Genomic DNA, 23,607 nt, shown 5'->3' with positions numbered 1-23,607 from the left:
GTGTGGTTGGTTTAGTGTTAAGCCTTTAGTTGATGTGGTGGCAGAGACTGGCGTGGGCATTCTGGTAAAACCCTGATGGGGGGGAAATGAAACCAACCTCTTGTCCTTGGAGTGGGAATGACAACACAGATACAAACAGAGCCCGGATTGAGGTGGACAGGGAGGTTGAGTGTGTGTGTGTGTGCCACCACTGGGGCCTTCAGCACGAAGGAGGCCTTGCCTTGGTCACGCTCTGGTGCACCCACAGACATCAGCGCTGGTGGATAGATTACTGGCCAGTACCACAGCAACACACAGTGTGTGTGTGTTTGTGTGTGTGTGTGTGCGTGCGTTTGCGCGCGCGTGTGTGTATGTATGTGCAGGCTCGATTCCCACAGGCTCGATATGGCTACTGATAGCAAAAACAGTACACTGCCTTCCCCTGGTGACAAGTAAATATGTGCTTCTGTTAAATGCATGTCAATGTGTGTGTGTGTGTGTGTGTGTGTGTGTGTGTGTGTGTGTGTGATATTCTCACTGATGCAAGGGTCGGTTGAGCGTCCCTGTGTGTGTGTATTTGTGATCTACTTACTGATGCAGGGGGCCACAGGTGAGCGGCTCTGTTGGTAGCCCTTTGCACAGCGGTTGCAGGTTATGCCCGTCACGCCGTCCTTACAGGGGCACTGGCCCGTCGTCTGGTTACACGTCTTACCTGCCGCACCCACCGGGTGGCAGTCACAGGCTGGAGAGAGGGAGGGAGGGAAAGGGGGAGGAGGTGAGAGAGGGACAGAGAGAGACAGAGAGCGAGACAGAGAGTGAGAGAGAGGGTGAGAGAGGGAGAGGGACAGAGAGAGAGAAACAGAGAAAGACAGACAAAGACAGAGAGAGAGAGACAGAGAGAGCGATAGAGAGAGCGGGAGTGAGAGCGAGGGACAGACAGACAGACAGACAGACAGACAGACAGACAGACAGCGAGAGAGAGTGTGCGGGAGACATAGAGAAAGAGAGAGAGAGTTCCAGAGAAAGATAGAGAGAGAGCGAGAGAAAGCGAGACAGACAGAAAGAGAGAGAGAGAGAGAGAGAGAGAGAGAGAGAGAGAGAGAGAGAGAGAGAAGAGAGAGAGAGAGAGAGAGAGAGAGAAAGAGAGAGAGAGCGAGAGAGAGAGAGAGAGAGAGAGAGAGAGAGAGAGCGAGAGAAAGCGAGACAGAGAAAGAGAGAGAGAGAGAGAGAGAGAGAAAGAGAGAGAGAGAGAGAGAGAGAGAGAGAAAGAGAGCGAGAGAGATGGTTAGATGTGGCCAATTGAGAAACATTTAAGTCGCCTACGGTTTGTCACACATATTCAATGTCACTTTCAAGGTTTATTTGTGACTCGACTCAAATCAGATGGCATTTTGAACCCTCTTTTGAATAGGCTCTGTAGCACAACACATCCTAGTTAATCATCAACTGCCATTGAAGTATCCAACTGTATTCCAGATGCAACAGGACTGAGTGTTCCTTTAGTCTATTTGCTCTATCATTCACACTCCAGGTCTTGGATTCCTTCTGCTCAATTGGGCTACCCTGCTACTGTCGCCTCCAGGTTTACGGACCTGACACTGCCTGGCAAAGATGTGTGTGTGCATATGTGTGTGTGTGTGTTGATAGGGAAGAAAAGCCTCCATTTGTCCGGTCTCTTAGGTGCTACGCTGGTGCCTGTTTGTGTGTGACACCCACTCTGCCCTTTCATCACTTCCCAAAAATCTGCCTGGCGCCCGCTGCGTACCAACGGCAACACGCCACCCAGAGAGAGTCCCCGTCCCCACGGTCTTTTATGTGCTGTTATGGTATGCGCCGTCCGTCCGAACGCACCTTGAGAAATACGGGTCTTCTTCTGTTTAAAGAGCTGCTGGGATACAAGACCCAGCACATGGTCAGCTCCTCTCTTACAAGAGCTCTTTACAAGGTGACAGAGAGTAGAAGAGAGGAGAGGAGAGGAGAGGAGAGTAGAGTAGAGTAGAGTAGAGTAGAGGAGAGGAGAGGAGAGGAGAGGAGAGGAGAGGAGAGGAGAGGAGAGGAGAGGAGAGGAGAGGAGAGGAGAGGAGAGGAGAGGAGAGGAAGAGGAAGAAGAGAGAAAGACATGCAGAGGGGAAGAACGGTGAAAGGGAGAGAGAGAGGGCTAACATGTTCCAAACTTTGCCTCTGGTGTGCTCATCAGCATAAACAAGACTAAATCTCCCTCACCTCACCTTGGTTCAACCCGGCTCAACAAGGAAAACAGACTTCCTTGGGAAGCCGCACACAGACACACACAGACACACACAGACACACACAGACACACACAGACACACACACAAACGTAGAAGATAAACCTCTCCATCCGCAAGCTATCAAGTATCACTTTTACACGTTACACTGATCAATCTGAGACTATCTTGACACATAAAAACGCATAACTTTAATATCCCCATAACATTTTACTTTAAAGGGTGCGATTGAACACTTAGACTTGGCTTGGAACTGCAGCTCCTCTGTCCAGGCAATACAAAAGTAACGCTTTTGGAAAAATTCACAAAAAAAAACTCTGCCCCCTCGATTCAATGCTAATATTTTGCATTTTATCTTGTCGATCTATTCTGGCATAAATAATTGCTTTTGGCCAAAAACAACTGGCCCCCCAAAAAATTGCAGACGGGGGAAGACAGCTCTTTCCCTCTATTTTGGGCTTAATTAGGTAGAAAACAAGCTCGCCAAGTTGCAAAATTGCAAAAGCAAACTGCATTACTTAAGTGTAATGTGATAGCTGGTAATTGTCCTCCTGCTTTTATAAAAACAACAAGAAAGGGCGAAACGAGCCTTTGGGGAAAACCCAGTAACCCAACAGTCTCTGATAGGGCTTGCCAAGGAATGGCAGCTGCTAACATGAGGAGTTTTCTTCAGGGCCTTGCTGTGTTGTTCCCTCAGTGTGTGTGAACATGTTTATTTGTGCTGATCATTTTGCCATCACAACTGAGGAGTAAGGACTCTACCACCTGTTGATTTGGGAGGGGTGTGGTGAGGTGGAGGGAGTCTGGACCATGAGAATTAGGAGGGGGGGGGGGGGGGGGGGGGGGGGGGGTTGGGGTGGAGGGTTAGTGCTTTGATCTTCAGATGCACATGTGGCTGTTCCGTCCGGGTGTCCGGCTGGGGTGTCAAAGTGTGTACGCCTGTTTGAAGCTTGCGCTCGCTTCGTAAATCTGATGGCTCGCGTTGCATGTAAAATCCCCACCACCTGACCCAGCTTCAAACTCACAGAAGGCTTTGATTGGCCGTTGGTTGGCAGTGTTGGTAATATATTAGTAATATACGTTTGTATTGAGTGGGTTGGCGCACAGGGAGGTTGAAAGTCAAATGTGTGTCCGGTCTTCCGGTACGACTTAGTTCCTGTTTTGCTCCATGTCTACCATGTGACTTCTCTCCTGCCAAAATGTCCTTCTCTCCTGCTCTTGTTCCTGTGCCCAGGTGCAGCACGGACGGGGCCGCGGCTCCATTTGGAATTTCTGGCATTCCTGGGATTGGCGCCCCTTTATACGGTACGTGTTAATAAAACACAGCTGATGAGTCCACTAAAAACCCACAGTTGGGAGTCCAGAGACATAGGTTGTAGAACAACACAAACGTCTCTGATTTCATAACACGACACTACTCTATGCACAATAGCGATATAGAAAGCAATGCTCTACACTCCAAACAGAGAGACTAGAATAATCTGGTAGTTTATAAAAAGAAAAAATGCAAATCATGTACAAACTGGTTTGCTGTACTAAATGGTGGGGACAGAAGTGTAAACTTCCCGTCATTTGATCTGTCTGGTAAAGTCTGTGCCAGTCTGGATGATACCTGCATGCCTAGACTTGTGGGACGGCAACAGACAATCATTTCTGAACCAATCCATTGTTTCGCTGATTGTCTAATAACAAAGGCAACTGGTACCAAACATTGTGTTACTAACACAGAAACAAATGAAGGAGATGTTAGAATATGGCCATCTTATATTGGTACAATCAAAACATATTTATCTGCATGTTTATGAGTTGAACATGATACCTCATTAAAAGCCAAATATGTTGTTATAATGCAAATACATGTTCATTCAATCCATGTAACTGCTTTAAAATGGGATTAAAGTACTCTATAAATCTACTGTTATTTATTGTGTTTAAAGTCTGTTAAGCTCAGAATAACAACAGATGAGTGCCAGGATGGTGTTCGGGGAGGGGCACCCCCGTCCCCTCCCCCAGCCACTCTCCTCCGTCCTCACACCGTCTTTCTGAAGTTTTACGCGCAGGGGCTTGGGCCAGTTAAAAAGCTGTAAAAATGTCCTCAGATGTTGATGACTATTTAAGCCTGTGTGACTGAAGGTGTGACAGACAGACATCGCCTTGGGACTTGTAGTCTTTGGACAGCAGGCGTTTGCTCACTCTTGAACTCTGAATAGATCAATGGCGCTCAGTGTGTGTGTGTGTGTGTGTGTGTGTGTGTGTGTGTGTGTGTGTGTGTGTGTGTGTGTGTGTGTGTGTGTGTGTGCGCATGGGTGCAAACAGTATGTGTGTGTGTGTATGTGTGTTTTAACAAACCATGTGAGTGCGTGTGAGTAACTGAGTAAACGGTACTTTCAAAAGGGGTCCAAGTATTTCACCTTTTCTAATTGGGCGGTTTGCTCTGTAGACATCTGGTCAATACTGGCATGAGCGTTTCGGTTTTGGAATGATTTATCTTGGATTTCCTAATTCCCTTGTTTCTACGAAGTTATTCTATAAGAAATTATTCGCATATGGTCCACTTCAGAAGCTACTTGGAGGACAAATCTTGATACATTCAGTATAAAGTATATTTGAGGCTTTTTGTTGGCAAGGACTGCTGACATATTCTACGGCCTAAATTTAAATTCCTTTCTTTGACATTAATTATAGTCGATATAGATGCCAAGACTAGGACATGTTTGGAGACACATAAAGCTCTGACATTGAAGACCTCGTAGGGAAGACTGGTTACACCCGAGCTGGTTATGGCATGCATGTTTCTTTAATTTGACGGCTGTTTTTATGCACGTAGCAGCGTAAATCCGTGGATGGAGAGTGGCAGCGGCCGCTGCCCAGGCCTGCAGGAGCTTGGGACACCCCACAGAGAGGCACTCGGGGCTGGGGCAGAAGGCCGAGGGCACTGGGGGTGGAGGGGGGTTGGGACCTGTGTGTGTTTGTGTGTGTGTGTGTGTTACCTAAGCACAAGGGTGTAACTGAGAACAGATGGGAGTGACGCTGCCACTTGACCCATCCATCAGAGTCTGGCCTGTCCATTAAACTGGCAATCCTTATAGACTGTGTGTTGGACACGCACTCATGCACGCGTACACACACCCACACACACTGGAGCACGCACACAGCAGGTCCGACATGGACACTCGTCCACAGAGGAGGTATGATTGGAAGCAGACATTCCACCCCCCCGCCAACCCTCCAGACCTAACCGCCCATTGCTTAGTCCCATTCAAAAAACACCTGTATTTTATTGCCGTTACTCCATTTCAGACGTGACACCGACCATTTTTGACCCTTGACCCTTCTCCTGGCACTGTCACAAGAGGAAAAATATATAAAACACTGCAGCAGAAAAAAAAGGTAGAACGAATTGGAGGATTAGAGAGAAGAAGAGAAGAGATGAGAAGAGAGCATTCTCCTCGGACAGAGAGGGAGAGAAAGTGAGAGAGGAGGAGAGAAAGGGAAAGAGACAGGTTCTAAAAGGGGCTAGGATTGCTCTGATCAATCATGGTGCCAGCCGCCCAGGTTGAGGGCCGTTTCCACGGGAACGTTCATTTCCGTCACATCTTGCTATCCGAGAGGAAGGCGATAAAGTTTTTACCGCCGCGCGGGTCTGACCCCGAACTGCTCCGCTTTGATAAAAACAGATTGCACAGCCTCCAGGGCACAAGCACGGGTTGAGTGTGTGTGTATGTGTGTATGATGGGTCTTGCAATAGCACCGGGGACATATATTTCCATACAGCTGCTGCCAATATCAACACATCTGTGAGAGTCTTATCTATACGTGTGTTACTTGTCATTTGTTAAGGGCAAAAGACTGCTGCTAAAGTCAATTACTGTGTCACATTGCATGTTGTACCATGGTCAATTGCTCTGTGAGTGGAATAATAGAATGGGTACTGTTTAACTGTACTACAGTACAGTGTGATAAAAAATGATTTAACATGGACAATAGTAACGTGCTGTCCCGTACGTGACTCCTTTTGGTTTAAAAGCTGCTTGGGTTAGCCCCGGAGTGGAAAACTGACCAGGGGTCAAATACGGGAGATTCTCACCATGAAATCTCCAACAAAAGCCCTTCACAGCTATGAGTGTTGGCAGTTCTCATCATCCATGTTGTTTTGAGCTCTCTATAAGCGATCCCTTAACATCTCACACTAACCTACAGAACTGAGAAAGAATGCAGTCTCCCTCTGCTATTGATTTGCATATTTCCCCGAGCAACAAGCGCAGGAAAATTGGGTTGTTCTCCAATAAGAAAAAGCTCTCGGCGTAAGCCAGAAAAATATTCACTGCAAATTCAAAACATTCCACAATTCAAACACCACTTTTTCCACGAGAAATAACTCATATACTAATTTAATGTGGCTTGTGGTCCAGAGGAATATTTTTTTCTGTGGATTTTTGCAAGAACAGCTTCTGTGACAAATGATTTACTTACAGAGGCATGGTATCAGTTTGGAAGTGAGGATGCCAGCCTAATTCTTAGAACAGTGTTACCATTTCAGTCAATGCTATAGGGTTATACAGTGGGAAGAACAAGTATTTGATACACTGCTGATTTTCCTACTTAGAAAGCATGTAGAGGTCTGTAATTTTATCATAGGTACACTTCAACTGTGAGAGACGGAATCTAAAACAAAAATCCAGAAAATCACATTATATGATTTTTAAGTAATTAATTTGCATTTTAACGCATGACATATGTAAGTATTTGATCACCTACCAACCAGTAAGAATTCTGGCTCTCACAGACCGGTTAGTTTTTCTTTAAGAAGCCCTCCTGTTCTCCACTCATTACCTGTATTAACTGCACCTGTTTGAACTCGTTACCTGTATAAAAGACACCTGTCCACACACTCAATCAAACAGACTCCAACCTCTCCACAATGGCCAAGACCAGACAGCCGTGTAAGGACATCAGGGATAAAATTGTAGACCTGCACACGGCTGGAAAGGGCTCCAGGACAATAGGCAAGCAGCTTGGTGAGAAAGCAACAACTGTTGGCGCAATTATTAGAAAATGAATGAAGTTCAAGATGAAGGTCAATCACCTTCGGTCTGGGGCTCCATGCAAGATCTTACCTCGTGGGGCATCAATGATCATGAGGAAGGTGAGGGATCAGCCCAGAACTACACGGCAGGACCTGGTCAATGACCTGAAGAGAGCTGGGACCACAGTCTCAAAGAAAACCATTAGTAACACACTACACCGTCATGGATTAAAATCCTGCAGTGCACGCAAGGTCCCCCTGCTCAAGCCAGCGCATGTCCAGGCCCGTCTGAAGTTTGCCAATGACCATCTGGATGATCCAGAGGAGGAATGGGAGAAGGTCATGTGGTCTGATGAGACAAAAATAGAGCTTTTTGGTCTAAACTCCACTCGCCGTGTTTGGAGGAAGAAGAAGGATGAGTACAACCCCAAGAACACCATCCCAACCGTGAAGCATGGAGGTGGAAACATCATTCTTTGGGATGCTTTTCTGCAAAGTGGACAGGATGACTGCACCGTATTGAGGGGAGGATGTATCGCGAGATCTTGGCCAACAACCTCCTTCCCTCAGTAAAGAGCATTGAAGATGGGTCGTGGCTGGGTCTTCCAGCATGACAACGACCTGAAACACACAGCCAGGGCAACTGGAGTGGAGTGGCTCCGTAAGAAGCATCTCAAGGTCCTGGAGTGGCCTAGCTAGTCTCCAGACCTGAACCCAATAGAAAATCTTTGGAGGGAGTTGAAAGTCCGTGTTGCCCAGCAACAGCCTGTCCACAACCTCAAACAGTCACACTCCAAACTCCACTATGGCCAAGACCAAAGAGCTGTCAAAGGACACCAGAAACAAAATTGTAGACCTGCACCAGGCTGGGAAGACTGAATCTGCAATAGGTAAGCAGCTTGGTTTGAATAAATAAACTGTGGGAGCAATTATTAGTAAATGGAAGACATACAAGACCACTGATAATCTCCCTCGATCTGGGGCTCTACGCAAGATCTCACCCCGTGGGGTCAAAATGATCACAAGAACGGTGAGCAAAAATCCCAGAACCACACGGGGGGACCTAGTGAATGACCTGCAGAGAGCTGGGACCAAAGTAACAAAGCCTACCATCAGCAAGGGCATTGAAGATGAAACGTGGCTGGGTCTTTCAGCATGACACTGATCCCAAACACACCGCCCGGGCAACGAAGGAGTGGCTTCGTAAGAAGCATTTCAAGGTCCTGGAGTGGCCTAGCCAGTCTCCAGATCTCAACCCCATAGAAAATCTTTGGAGGGAGTTGAAAGTCCGTGTTGCCCAGCAACAGCCCCAAAACATCACTGCTCTAGAGGAGATCTGCATGGAGGAATGGGCCAAAATACCAGCAACAGTGTGTGAAAACCTTGTGAAGACTTACAGAAAATGTTTGACCTCTGTTATTGCCAACAAAGGGTATATAACAAAGTATTGAGATAAACTTTTGTTATTGACCAAATACTTATTTTCCACCATAATTTGCAAATAAATTCATTAAAAATCCTACAATGTGAATTTCTGGATTTTTTCCCCCTCAATTTGTCTGTCATAGTTGATGTGTACCTATGATGAAAATTACATGCCTCCCTCATCTTTTTAAGTGGGAGAACTTGCACAATTGGTGGCTGACTAAATACTTTTTTGCCCCACTGTATTGCACTTTTTGAAAATAAATAGCCATTTTTAATTTAAAAAAAATAATGAATCTACTGAATCGACTGAATTGAAAAGGACTATTGACACCACAAACACTATTGTGAAATATACGCCTATAGTATAAAACCTATTCTCCATACCTTTGCAGGCACGGCGGTGTGTGATGGGCCTGGCCATATCCCGGTAGAAGCCCTCCTTGCAGTAGTGGCAGTGGCGTCCGGCCGTGTTGTGGCGACAGTTCATGCACACGCCTCCGCTCTTCCTCCCCGACAACTTGTACAGCTCCATGTTGAAGCGGCAGCGCCGGGCGTGTAGGTTGCAGTTGCACGCTACGAGAGGGAGGGATCAGGGGAGGGGAAAAGAGAGGGGGGGAAAGAAAGAAAGGTTAGACGTCTTGAGCGTTCAGTGAGAATAGGTGCACTTCTTCATAATCAAAACACGTCCGAGGCACTTTGAAACAGGAAAAGTTGAAAAACCTTTGTTAAATTGGCATCGCCACAGTTTGAAAACAAGGCACAACACTATGGGTATAGTGTGGGTATACTTTATACATCAAAATAATTTCCAAAGCACATTTTGAAAACACTCATTCAGATATATGAGCAATAGATGAAGCATTTACTGTAAGTCCTACAGTGTACTTTACCAGTATACAGTGTAGGATGTAGCTTAGCGTCAATACCATTATGATTCAATCAGAGTAGCGGGTGTGTGCTTCGTGGCTGTTACAGAAGTCATCAATCATGAGGCATATATTTTCAGAGCTCATTTTCCTCCTTCCATAATTAATGACTGGACCCGCTCTTTGCTCGCTAGTTATTAACAGCCCCTTTTAATATCATGAATCCCTGATGAGCAGAACTAACCTCTCCCATCTAGTCTAAGACCTCTGTAGTCCGATAGAGGAGTAGGAAAGGCCCATGTACTGTAAAGTCTCAAGTCATGTGTCTTATAGCACCACAAGGATTGATCACTGTGGAAACTGTCTGTATGCCAATCAATCACAATATATATTTACATTTAGTCACATGTATTTCATGTATCGGGCGGCAGGTAGCCTAGGGGTTAGAGAGGCGAGCCAGCAACCAGAGGGTTGCCAGTTCAAATCCTGGGTACGACTAGAACATCTGGTGGGAATTGAGCTGGCAACCAGAGGGTTGCTGGTATCAAATCCTAGATGCCATTGCCTGCTGTGCCCTCGGGCAAGGCACTTAACCCTCCACAAAAACAGCTCCACGGGCGCCCAGTGTGGCAGCCCCCCACACCTCTCCAGAACCTGTGTCTGTATGTGTGTCTTTCGGAGGGGTTAAAATCAAATCAAATTGTATTTGTCACGTGCCCTGAATACAACAAGTGTAGGTAGACCTTATAGTGAAATGCTTACGTACAGGCTCTAACCAACAGTGCAATTTCTGAGTAAAAAAATTATATAATAATAAATAAAGGTATTAGGTGAACAATAGGCAAGTAAAGAAATAAAAACAACAGTAAAAAGACAATGAAAAATAACAGTAGTGAGGATATATACAGTAGCGAGGCTATAACAGTAGTGAGGCTATATACAGGCACCGGTTAGTCGGGCTGATTGAGGTAGTATGTAGATATTGTTAAAGTGACTATGTATATATGATAAACAGAGAGTAGCAGTAGGGTAAAAGAGGGGTTGGCGGGTGGTGGGTGGCGGGACACGATGCAGATAGCCAATGTGCGGGGGCACCGGTTGGTCGGTCTAATTGAGGTAGTATGTACATGAATGTATAGTTAAAGTGACTATGCATATATGATAAACAGAGAGTAGCAGCAGCGTAAAAGAGAGGGGGGGGGGGGTTTGGGGGGGGGGGTAGCTTTTGATAACCTGTTCTTATGGCTTGGGGGTAAAAACTGTTTTTTAAATTGTGAACCTAGCTAGTCAATGTAGCTAGCTAGCTAGTACTAAAGGCAACTTTATTTTTCATTACTTCAATTCACAAGATAGAATGAACCCGAATTAGGGCCATCAGGAATTGAAACTCTGCGACTCTTGAGCTTGGACGCTGCCATTGTACGTGACGCAACGAGAGTGCAACATGGGCAGTGAAGCAGCTTTCATTGATTTCAAAGGAAGCATTTCCTCAATGGCTGACAGCAATGCCGGACGCCCGATGGCTATAGCGTTGCAGGGCTGTTTGGGAGAAACATTGAGAGGAACCAAGATGCTCTCTGCCAGTCATTTGGATATGAACACTCTTTGATCTCCAGGGCTGTGTTTGAAATGCCACCCTATTCCCTATATACAGTAGTGCAATCAAGGGTGCAATTTTGTTCGCAGGCCAGGTAGGGTGTGGGAGATCTGCCCCTGAGAAGGGAGAAACCTGGCCCAAATCCTTAACCCCAGTCAGGTTCAATTCAAACCTGAACTCAGATTCCTTTAACACTTGGCCAAGTGTTCAAAGAATATTGCCAGAGCGTTTGGTGCCAGTTCAAAGTGATCCACGGAAACGATTTGCAAGAAGCAAACAACAACAAAGAACTTGGATCCCAAAAAGTATCAGCAGAGGACACTTCTCTGGGGGGGGGGGGGGGGGGGGGGGGACAAAATAAATGTAATCAGATGTAATCAGATGTGAGTGTATTGACTGCAGTGAGTCAAAACAGGGTTCTATATCAATGACTGTTTCGTAAGACGTAGACCACAACAGTCTGCACTGAATAAAAGCATGGAGCCATGAAGTGTTGCCAGTCACAGTGTGTGAGAAAGAGAGACTGACTGTGACTGACTTCTCTAAGGTCAGTGTTGTAACAACATCCAGCACAGGGACTGCCACCGTGTCAAGCATTCATTTTTTTAAGGAAAGCTTTTCATTTGATAACAAAATTACCTTTGATGGGACCATGAGACACTTGAATGAAAAATGTAAGGCCATATCAATAATAACTGGAATTTCAAATCAAATTGTACTGGTCACATACACATGGCTGGCAGATGTTATTGCGAGTGTAGCGAAACGCTTATGCTTCTAGATCTGACAGTGCAACAGTATCTAACAGGTAATATCTAACAATTCCACAACAAAACCTAATATCTAACAAATTCCACAAAACCTAATACACACAATCTAGTAAAGGAATGGGATGAGAATATATAAGTATAAAATATATGGATGAGCAGTGAGAGAGTGGCTAAGATGCAATAGATAGTGAAGAACATATAGTGAAGGATACAGTATATACATATGAAATTAGTAATGCAAGATATGTAAACATTATTAAAGTGACTAGTGTTCCATTTATTAAAGTGGCCAATGATATCAAGTCTGTAGGTAGGCAGCCGCCTCTCTGTGCTAGTGGTGGCTGTTTAACAATCTGATAGCCTTGAGATAGAAGCTGTTCAATCTCTCTGTCCCAGCTTTGATGCACCTGTACTGACCTCGACTTCTAGATGGAAGCGGGGTGAACAGACAGTGGCTCGGGTGGTTCTTGTCCTTGATGATCTTTTTGGCCTTCCTGTGACATCGGGTGTTGTAGGTGTCCTGGAGGGCAGGCAGTTTACCCCTGGATGATGCGTTGTACACACCGCACCACCCTCTGGCGTGCCCTGCGGATGTGGGCGGTGCAGTTACCGTACCAGGCGGTGATGCAGCCCGACAAGATGCTCTCAATTGTGCACCTGTATAAGTTAGTGAGGGTTTTCGGGTGACAAGCTGTTGTGCCTTCTTCACCACACTGTCTGTGTGCGTAGACCATTTCAGTTTGCCGGTTATATGTAACTTTCCACCTTCTCCACTGCTGTTCTGTCGATGTGGATAGGGGGGTGCTCCCTTTGCTGTTTCCTGAAGTCCACGATCATCGCTTTTGTTTTGCTTATATTGAGTGAGAGGTTATTTTCCTGACACCACACTCCGAGAGCCCTCACCTCCTCCCTGTAGGCTGTATCTTCATTGTTGGTAATCAAGCCTACCACTGTAGTATCGTCTGCAAAGTTGATGATTGAGTTGTAGGCGCGCATGGTCACGCAGTTGTGGGTGAACATGGAGTACAGGAGAGGGCTGAGAACGCACCCTTGTGGGGCCCCAGTGTTGAGGGTCAGCGGAGTGGAGATGTTGTTTCCTACCTTCGCCACCTGGGGGCGGCCCGTCAGGAAGTCCAGGACCCAGTCGCACAGGGCGGTGTCGAGACTCAGGGTCTCAAGCTTAATGATGAGTTTGGAGGGTACTATGGTGTTGAATGCTGAGCTGTAGTCAATGAACAGCATTCTTACATAGGTAATCCTCTTGTCCAGATGGGATAGGGCAGTGTGCAGTGTGATGGCGATTGCATCGTCTATGGACCTTTTGGGCGGTAAGCAAATTGGAGTGGGTCTAGGGTAACAGGTAGGGTGGAGGTGATATGGTCCTTGACTAGTCTATCAAAGCACTTCATGATGACAGAAATGAGTGCTACGGGGCGATAGTAATTTAGTTCAGTTACCTTAGCTTTCTTGGGAAAAGGAACAATGGTGGACATCTTGAAGCATGCCTTATTGCCTTATGGAGGGAATAACTACACTGTTTGTATTCGGTCATGTTTCCAGTCGCCTTGCCATGATTAAACGCGGTGGTACGTGCTTTCAGTTTTGTGCGAATGCTGCCATCAATCCACGATTTCTGGTTAGGGAAGGTTTTAATGGTCACAGTGGGTACACCATCTCCTATATACTTCCTTATAAACTTGTTCACCGAGTCAGTGTATACGTCAATGTTATTCTCTGAGGCTACCTGGAACATATCATAGTCCGCGTGATCAAAGCAATCTTGAAGCGTGGAATCCGATTGGTCCGACCAGCGTTGGATAGACCTAAGCACGGGCACTTCCTGTTTTAGTTTCTGCCTATAGTAGGGGAGCAACAAGATGGAGTCATGGTCACAGATTTGCCAAAAGGAGGGTGGGGAAGGGCCTTGTATGCATCGCGGAAGTCAGAGTAGCATTGGTCGAGTGTGTTACTCGCTCGTGTACTGCAATTGATATGCTGATAGAATTTAGGTAGCCTTGTTCTCAGATTAGCTTTGTTGAAATCCCCAGCTACAATAAAAGCAGCCTCAGGATATATGGTTTCCAGTTTGCATAAAGTCCAGTGACGTTCCTTGATGTCCGTCTTGGTATCCGCCTGCGGGGGGATAAACATGGCTGAAACAAGCCGGCACTGGAATTCGGTTTCTCAACTGCTACTCAGCAAAGGGGTTTCAGGCACAGAGAGATGGGAACAGAGCCCTTTCTCGCTGCAGTTTTACAGGGTCGCAGGCTCCAGGAAAAGAGCACATTCACAGACTCCTTCTCTTGGCAATTACGCAGACAATTTGTATGGAATTCTGCAGTTAATTAAATACTAGTTAGGTTTGAATCCCTCTCGGACTTGTTCTTTTTCTGTAGCTATGCCGCTGCTGGCTCTTCGTGGTGTTTTTAGGGGGCTGGTGGCACGGGGTCTGGGTTTGACCCTTGACCTCAAGCTATTTTAAGGGTTTGGGGAAGGGTTCACTGCCGCTACCTCGCTTTCCAACCATGGTGAAGTGTCAGGACCATAGACATGACATTATTGGTCTGGAAACTTGGATGGATGGCATCACGGTACAGTAAGAAGAACTGGGATGGGTGAAACCCACAGCAGACTAAATCATAATAAATAAATAAAAAACAGTATATTAAAATACAGGTATTAAGGTGTGTGTTAGTCCGTGTGTGGGTGTGTATGTGCACACGTACATGTGTATGCAAGAGTACTATGTGTGTGTGTCAGTGTGTAAAAACAGCATGTCCAATTTCTCCTTAAGAGGATGTGACAAAGAACACACCCGCTGGAACAAGGGCCAGAGGGTGGTATAGAGGTTGGAAAAAGGGGAGGAGGGGGTGGAGATTGTGATCAAACGCCTCAAACACACACACACACAGCTGCGAGCACTTGTGTTCATTAACACCTTGTAGTGGGACATGAAAGCAGGAGGATCACTGGCACCCTTTTCTCCAGCCTTAATCCTTTACTGCCACACGACCCACCTTCATAGCAGATATAAGTGGAGGAATTTAAAGTTCAACTCAATATTAGGACTTTTCTACACAAAGCTGGATCAACAGATGGTCTAAACTGTCATTTTGAATATGAATGAATTCAACAATAGAAAAAAAGGTCCAAGCGTTCTAGAGTTGCTATCCAACATAAGAGGAGAGATCAGATGTCGGATTAGACCTGTTGAGAAAGAGAGAGTGTGCTTGTGTGTTGTGAATCAGTTGCTTGCACTACCGACTGGACCTGATGCTTCAAACAGGACTTGTGCTCATTATTCCGCCCTCTCTTTAAAAAGAGCTTGGGAAGTGGGGAAGAAAGAGAAATGAGAGAGAGGAGAAAGATAGAGAGAGGAGTGGAGGAGAGGAGAAAGATAGAGAGGAGTGAAGGAGAGGCGGAAGAGAGGAGAGGAGTGGAGGAGAGGAGAAGGATAGAGTGGAAGAGAAAGATAGAGAGAGGAGTGGAGGAGAGGAGAAAGATAGAGAAGTGGAGGAAGATAGAGGAGAGGAGTGGAGGAGAGGAGAAAGATAGAGAGAGGTGTAGAGGAGAGGAGAAAGATAGAGGAGTGGAGGAAGATAGAGGAGAGGAGTGGAGGAGAGGAGAAAGATAGAGAGAGGTGTGGAGGAGAGGAGAAAGATAGAGAGGAGTGAAGGAGAGGAGAAAGATAGAGGAGAGGAGTGGAGGAGATGAGAAGGATAGAGTGGAGGAGAAAGATAGAGAAAGGAGTGGAGGAAGATATAGGAGTGGAGTGGAGGAGAGGAGAAAGATAGAGAGAGGTGTGGAGGCGAGGAGAAAGATAGAGGAGTGGAGGAAGATAGAGGAGAGGAGTGGAGGAGAGGAGAAAGATAGAGAGGTGTGGAGGAGAGGAGAAAGATAGAGAGGTGTAGAGGAGAGGAGAAAGAGAGAGAGGTATGGAGGAGAGGAGAAAGAGAGAGAGGTGTGGAGGAGAGGAGAAAGATAGAGAGGTGTGGAGGAGAGGAGAAAGAGAGAGAGGTGTGGAGGAGGGGAGAAAGATAGAGAGAGGAGTGAAGGAGAGGAGAAAGAGAGAGGAGAGGAGTGGAGGAGAGGAGAAAGATAGAGAGAGGGGTGGAGGAGAGGAGGTGATAGAGAGAGGTGTGGAGAGGAGAAAGATAGACAGATGTGGGGGGCTGTCAACTTCACCTCAGTGCCTGCTCCAGGATTTGCTGCAGCACTTGGAATGTTTATGGGTTTGTTTTGAAGTGATGTGCACACAACCACTAACACACACACACACACTCACACACACACAGGTACACAAAACACACACGCACGCGCACACAGCAGACAAACTCCCTCTAATTAGGCTCAGCAGGGATAACTGAAAACTGGCGAGGGCCATTTTTCAATTCATTAACACATCAAAGCTCCACTGGAGCTCTCCAAAAACACTCGCTAATTGTTATCTGTTGGAGGAAAAACCGGAGGGGGTTCGAAAGAAGGCTTATGGGGGAAACAGCAGAGGACCCTGGGAGGCAAGGGCCCGAGCGAGCGTTTTTTTATAGGTCAGAGTCGAACGCTCCGAACTAAGTCCCTGTTGGTGCTGCTGCTGTGTGAAATTCCACAGACAAACGAAGACAAAGCCTCGGCAAATAGACAGCTGCTGAGACAAAGGATACGGGAGAGGTGTAGGGAGAGAGGAAACTAACAACACAGCAAGAGAGGGAGAGAGAGTTGTCTCATTGTGCCCCTCTACACGGAAACATTTGGGGCGGATCTCCACTTTCTCACTGTTAGTGGTGTCTAGTTCTTCTAATCAGGTCCATTCTGGGATTGGAATCTTACTGTAATATGAAATGATGAAGTCCTGGGTCATTGTCATTAGGCACCAAACAGAAGAAAACAAACTAAAACAGGGAGAGACAACCTGGAGTTATCCAATAAGAAACACTTGTTTTCGGGAGGGCCCTACGTTGTGTCATAATGAATACAACCCTGTTGTGTTGGAACACACCTGCCATTGAATAACCTGTAAAACATAAATATGCATGTGCCTACTCTGTGCTAGATGCTTTCTCCATTATGCTTTCAAGTCCATTACAGAACAAAAAGGAACATGAGCAGACGCACACGCACACAGGTGCTTGTTCTGAAATACTGCAAAGTAGCGTGCATTTGTACTCCCCAGGCCTGCTAGTAGTGCTCTGGTGTCCAGTAAATCGGATAATACGTCTGCTGGAGAATGGAGAACTGAGAGACAGAGACAGATATGGGGCGGGAAAGAGAGTGAGAGAGAGAGAGAGAGATATGGGAGAACAGCTCCCACCATCGTTTTCTCACAGCGGGTCCTAATTGGTTCCACTCATTCCAAACGTGTTATTTCAGTCCGGCATCAGTCTGATTACCATATCAAACCCTACATATCACAATATTTACTCCACCCACACTTCATTAGTAGCCTTGTTAGTTTGGTTTGTTTATGTGCAAAGTACACATAAAGTACATCAACTACAGTTCTGTGTGTCTTAGAGAACAACCTTCCATGTAGGTAAAACCAATAGGAAAGACAAGGAAGTCTGGCTTGTTTTCTTAATGGCAGACGTTCATTGACAAATGGTCTGCTGAAGCCGAACTAGAAGGTGTCTACACACAAACCGGTTCAGCCTATGAAAAAGTTTATTAAACGTCCCATGGCAAATTGGCTCTGAAAAAAGTGCTATCCTAATAAAAACTCAAATGCATTGAGTGTGCAATGTCTCAACTCCAGCTCCATATGTTAGGGATCTAACCTAATGTTTTGGCCCAAGCCAAGCCAGTGCGCCCAGCCAATTGATTTTGGATGCCTGTACGAACCCAAATCCCATGGCTAAAATTGGTCCTTGAAAATCGGAGCCTGCCCAGGCCCCCGTCCAAACCTGGAGCCCCCCTGGGGTGCCCTGGGCCTGGCTACCACCGCCCGCAATGTGGGCCCCTGCCATTCACAGTGAGTCTGCCTGTATGTTTACGTGTGTGTGTGCTTGTGCGCACGTCCGTGTGTGTGCCAGGCTGCAGGCAGGTCCATGATTCCCTGGCCGGGGTATGACCACAGGCACGCGCCTGCCTGTGGATGGGCTCCGTGCCGCTTGGCCTGGTCCAACCACCTGCTCCAGAGCACCAGGGGAGCACCGGTTCATTATCTCCTCATTAGAGCCAGGTCCAGAGTACACACTCTGACAGGCACACACACTCACACACACAGATACACACACACACACACAAATAAACACAAAACATAAACACACGGGGACACACATATTTACGCACACTCAAACCAGGAACCAATGACCACACACTGAAGAGAAGGGACCGGGGACCGAACACAACTTAACACCAGAAAGCAGAGGGACATGAGACTATATTAGATGACCACAGCGAACCACAATGACCAGAGACTAGAGATGAGGGAAGACTAGATACTGTGAGTGTAGACTAAGGCTACAGACCAGACACTACTAGGGTCTAAAGCCCTGGGGAAACAACAGCCCCATGTCTATCATTTATCTAAGAGAGACACTTCTGGCCCAGTAGCACGAGGAGGGGTTGTGGGCACACACACACGCCTAACGTTTCTCAGTTTCTCCCTCCCTTCCCCTTGACCCTCTCTACCCTCATTTTGCGGTTAGCCACACGCCGTTGGCTTAAGAGCCAGCTCTCAGGAGCCCTTTTGAACTGAGAGTCCCTTAATTCTCCCCCTCTCTCTCTCCCCCTCTCTCTCTCTCCCTATTTCAACACACACCTCTTTTCTTTCTTCCACTTTTTCTCTCTCTCTCCCTCACCTATCTCTCTCTCTCTTTCTCTCGCACTCGCTCCCCCCATCTCTCTCTCTCTCTCTCTCTCTCTCTCTCCCTCCCTCCATCTCTCTCTCTCTCTGGATGGCATCAACAGGGGGAAGAGTTTAACAAGATTAGGCTGGAGGGATGCCAGATTGGGGCCTGTTGTCAGTTGGAGTCTGCCTAAACTCTGGTCTTTCTAGTCCACTTCACCTCGCCACGTATAAACATTGTTATCTCTGTCCCCTCTCTTTCGCTTTCTTTCTTTCTTTCCACTGGAAAGACCCAGTGGTCCAGGCGGCGGAACCTATTACACAATCATGTTAGCTCCATGTAGGACTGATACAATGAGATGAGGAAGATACACATTTTGGAATAGGATCTCTGCATGTAAGCCACTGTATTTGGCGAAACTGAATTCTAAGACTTAATGTGGACTGCAGTTGCTGTAAATGGTTTAGGAGAGATGGATCATATTGAGAGAGATGAACTGTAGGCTGTGGGTTAGGTGAAGAAGTGAAGGGTAAACTGATGGTTAAAGAGTTGAGGCAAAAGGTAATACTGACATTAGGGGTTAGGTGTTGAGGTGAACCGGAGGTGGAGTGGGTAATACCTATAAATAACTGAGATATTTCACTGAGGAGAGAGAGAGAGAAAGTGGAAGAAAAGAAAAGAGATGTGTGTTGAGAGAGAGAGAGAGAGAGAGAGAGAGAGAGAGAGAGAGAGAGAGAAAGAGAGAAAGAGAGAGAGAGAGAGAGAAAGAGAGAAAGAGAGAGAGAGAGAGAGAGAAAGAGAAAGAGAGAGACAGTGGAAGAAAAGAAAAGAGGTGTGTGTTGAAATTGAGAGAGAGATGGCCTCCCGGGTGGCGCAGTGGTTAAGGGTGCTGTACTGCAGCGCCAGCTGTGCCATCAGAGTCCCTGGGTTCGCGCCCAGGCTCTGTCGTAACCGGCCGCGACCGGGAGGTCCGTGGGGCGGCGCACAATTGGCCTAGCGTCGTCCGGGTTAGGGAGGGATTGGTCGGTAGGGATCTCCTTGTCTCATCGCGCACCAGCGAAATTGGGGAGAAAAAGGGGTAAAATTCAAAATAAATAAATAAAAAATAAAAAAAAGAAATTGAGAGAGAGATAATGAGATGGGGAGAGAGAAAGAGAAGAATGGTACAAAAGAAATTGACAGAGTGAGAAAGGAGAGAGAGAGAGAGAGAGAAAAACACAGAGAGTCATGTGTCATTGTGGTGGCCAGACCACCATGACCTCCAACAAGCAGATCGCCTTGCCAGATGGCACAAGGAAGAAAGGCGGTACGGGGCTGAAAAACAGAGACAGAGGGAAATGATAGACAGATAGAGCATCAGATACTTGTCAGAGGTTAATCCAAAACATTTTTGTGAAATAACAAAAATAATATATACAGTATTTAACCTGAACCAGAATCGCGATAACATATTGTATTGCCACCAAAGTATCGTCATAATATCGTATCCTCTGCCATTGGGGGTTAGTATGTGTATCTCTGTTTTGGGGGGGAGATGGGGAGGCAGATGGGTAACGCTGCAGAGACAGCTCTCGTGTATTTTAAATCCCTTCTCTACTTCTAGTATATATATATATATATATATATATATATATATATATATATATATATATATATACAGTGCCTTGCGTAAGTATTCGGCCCCCTTGAACTTTACTACCTTTTGCCACATTTCAGGCTTCAAACATAAAGATATAAAACTGTATTTTTTTGTGAAGAATCAACAACAAGTGGGACACAATCATGAAGTGGAACGACATTTATTGGATATTTCAAACTTTTTTTAACAAATCAAAAACTGAAAAATTGGGCTTGCAAAATTATTCAGCCCCTTTACTTTCAGTGCAGCAAACTCTCTCCAGAAGTTCAGTGAGGATCTCTGAATGATCCAATGTTGACCTAAATGACTAATGATGATAAATACAATCCACCTGTGTGTAATCAAGTCTCCGTATAAATGCACCTGCACTGTGATAGTCTCAGAGGTCCGTTAAAAGCGCAGAGAGCATCATGAAGAACAAGGAACACACCAGGCAGGTCCGAGATACTGTTGTGAAGAAGTTTAAAGCCGGATTTGGATACAAAAAGATTTCCCAAGCTTTAAACATCCCAAGGAGCACTGTGCAAGCAATAATATTTAAATGGAAGGAGTATCAGACCACTGCAAATCTACCAAGACCTGGCCGTCCCTCTAAACTTTCAGCTCATACAAGGAGAAGACTGATCAGAGATGCAGCCAAGAGGCCCATGATCACTCTGGATGAACTGCAGAGATCTACAGCTGAGGTGGGAGACTCTGTCCATAGGACAACAATCAGTCGTATATTGCACAAATCTGGCCTTTATGGAAGAGTGGCAAGAAGAAAGCCATTTCTTAAAGATATCCATAAAAAGTGTTGTTTAAAGTTTGCCACAAGCCACCTGGGAGACACACCAAACATGTGGAAGAAGGTGCTCTGGTCAGATGAAACCAAAATTGAACTTTTTGGCAACAATGCAAAACGTTATGTTTGGCGTAAAAGCAACACAGCTGAACACACCATCCCCACTGTCAAACATGGTGGTGGCAGCATCATGGTTTGGGCCTGCTTTTCTTCAGCAGGGACAGGGAAGGTGGTTAAAATTGATGGGAAGATGGATGGAGCCAAATACAGGACCATTCTGGAAGAAAACCTGATGGAGTCTGCAAAAGACCTGAGACTGGGATGGAGATTTGTCTTCCAACAAGACAATGATCCAAAACATAAAGCAAAATCTACAATGGAATGGTTCAAAAATAAACATATCCAGGTGTTAGAATGGCCAAGTCAAAGTCCAGACCTGAATCCAATCGAGAATCTGTGGAAAGAACTGAAAACTGCTGTTCACAAATGCTCTCCATCCAACCTCACTAAGCTCGAGCTGTTTTGCAAGGAGGAATGAGAAAAAATGTCAGTCTCTCAATGTGAAAAACTGATAGAGACATACCCCAAGCGACTTACAGCTGTAATCGCAGCAAAAGGTGGCGCTACAAAGTATTAACTTAAGGGGGCTGAATAATTTTGCACGCCCAATTTTTCAGTTTTTGATTTGTTAAAAAAGTTTGAAATATCCAATAAATGTCGTTCCACTTCATGATTGTGTCCCACTTGTTGTTGATTCTTCACAAAAAAATACAGTTTTATATCTTTATGTTTGAAGCCTGAAATGTGGCAAAAGGTCGCAAAGTTCAAGGGGGCCGAATACTTTCGCAAGGCACTGTATGTATATATATATATATATATATACTAGAAGTAGAGAAGGGATTTAAAATACACGAGAGCTGTCTCTGCAGCATTACCCATCTGCCTCCCCATCTCCCCCCCAAAACAGAGAGACACATACTAACCCCCAATGGCAGAGGATACGATATTATGACGATCCTTTGGTGGCAATACAATATGTATCGCGATTCTCACAATTCTATATGTTTTGCGATTCAATACTGGGATTTTATTGCGGTTCGAGGTTCCAAACACATTGCTCATTGCAGCAGGACAAGAGAGAGCCATGAGAAAACATGTTTTGATCAGTCATGTAAATAAAAGTGCCAGAAAGAAATTGGCTCTCTTTTTAAAAAGAAGATGGAGAAAAAGCTATGAAGGAAAAATACTGGATTTTTTGGAGCATGTACAGCCAACTAAAATAATAATATTGTCAAAACGATACGATATATCTTCCAAAATAATATTGCGACTTAAATAACTATCCATTTTTCCCCCCATCACTACTGGAAAACAAAAAAAATACAATTCTCAAATGGGTTCAGGTTGAATCTCTTCCGTTTTAAAACCTTTCTCCTGTATTGTGCCTACTGAACTTGACTCTGGTTGGATCTTTTCACAGCCAGTCATCAATCCCTCCTCTCACCTCAGCCGCTAAAGATAGACGTACCCCCCCACTCCCTTTGTAACATTCGGAGCCTTCAATAAACCAGTCTCTGCCCGTTCCCTTTTCATAGAGACATAGAAAGAGACATAGAAAGCCCTGTAGTAGAGAAAAGAGGAGTCTGGCAGAGGTTTGATCAGCAGTCAGAGAGAGAGAGAGAGAGAGAGAGAGAGAGTAGAACTGGGTTGGAGTGTCCCAGTGGAGCTGTTCCATAAGGAGGGGAAAAGAGAAGGAAAGAGATGAGTCTTCAGCCTGAAACCTCCAATGCTCCACATTTTAAAAAACCACTCCGCAAATATCTGTAACTGTCCAGTCAGACATGACAGACACACACACACACACACACACACACACACACACACACACACACACACACACACACACACACACACACACACACTATATACATCGTTATAAATATAGATCCAAGTATTCTATGTACACCCATACACATAGACCAGATGAGTATACTGCAAAGCGGGATCAATAAGTTAGCCATAGCCAGCTAACTTTGAGAAACACGCAGCAAAACATAGATGTTTTTTTGTTTGTTGTCGAGTCGATTAGATTATTTTATGCCCATTTCAAGCTCGTCTTTCAAGAAAATGTTGACCACCAGTTAGCTGCCCGACTCAGGTATAGCCCTCAAAATTCAGTTGGTGGTACAGTAACCGAAAAAGGTTGGGAATAACTGGGATAGGCTATGGAGACACAGCCATCCAAAACACGGATGAAACGGGCTCGACAGCAAAGGCAGATAGATCTACGTTTTTCAGACGGATAGACAGATATGCTCTGCTCTCCACATACCCACAGATTCTCCTGCCACGATGAACAATGGCTAGGAGCCCAAACCCACATATTTTTACAGGAACACTTTAAAAGGAAGACTCCACAGAGACCTCAAACAGAAAAAAATGGCCCAAACTGAAACTGTTATTAGAAATAATGGTACATTTTATGAC

The 23,607-nt window shown here is 45.6% G+C and overlaps 1 protein-coding gene across 2 annotated transcripts in view; it reads right to left on the bottom strand.

The window, feature by feature from the left end:
* Positions 1 to 23,607, bottom strand: part of LOC139367514 (netrin 2) — a 50,931-nt gene that overhangs the window by 8,513 nt on the left and 18,811 nt on the right. For both annotated transcript variants that reach the window (XM_071105754.1, XM_071105755.1), the window contains exons 3-4: positions 9,064 to 9,252; positions 572 to 721 (exon numbers count right to left, since the gene is read on the bottom strand). In XM_071105754.1, the coding sequence (XP_070961855.1) occupies positions 572 to 721; positions 9,064 to 9,252 (339 nt within the window). The remainder of the gene's footprint in view (positions 1 to 571; positions 722 to 9,063; positions 9,253 to 23,607) is intronic.

Source organism: Oncorhynchus clarkii, chromosome 16 (genome assembly GCF_045791955.1).
Source record: "Oncorhynchus clarkii lewisi isolate Uvic-CL-2024 chromosome 16, UVic_Ocla_1.0, whole genome shotgun sequence".
NCBI lineage: Eukaryota > Metazoa > Chordata > Actinopteri > Salmoniformes > Salmonidae > Oncorhynchus > Oncorhynchus clarkii.
This window is presented reverse-complemented; position numbering and strand designations above follow the sequence as displayed.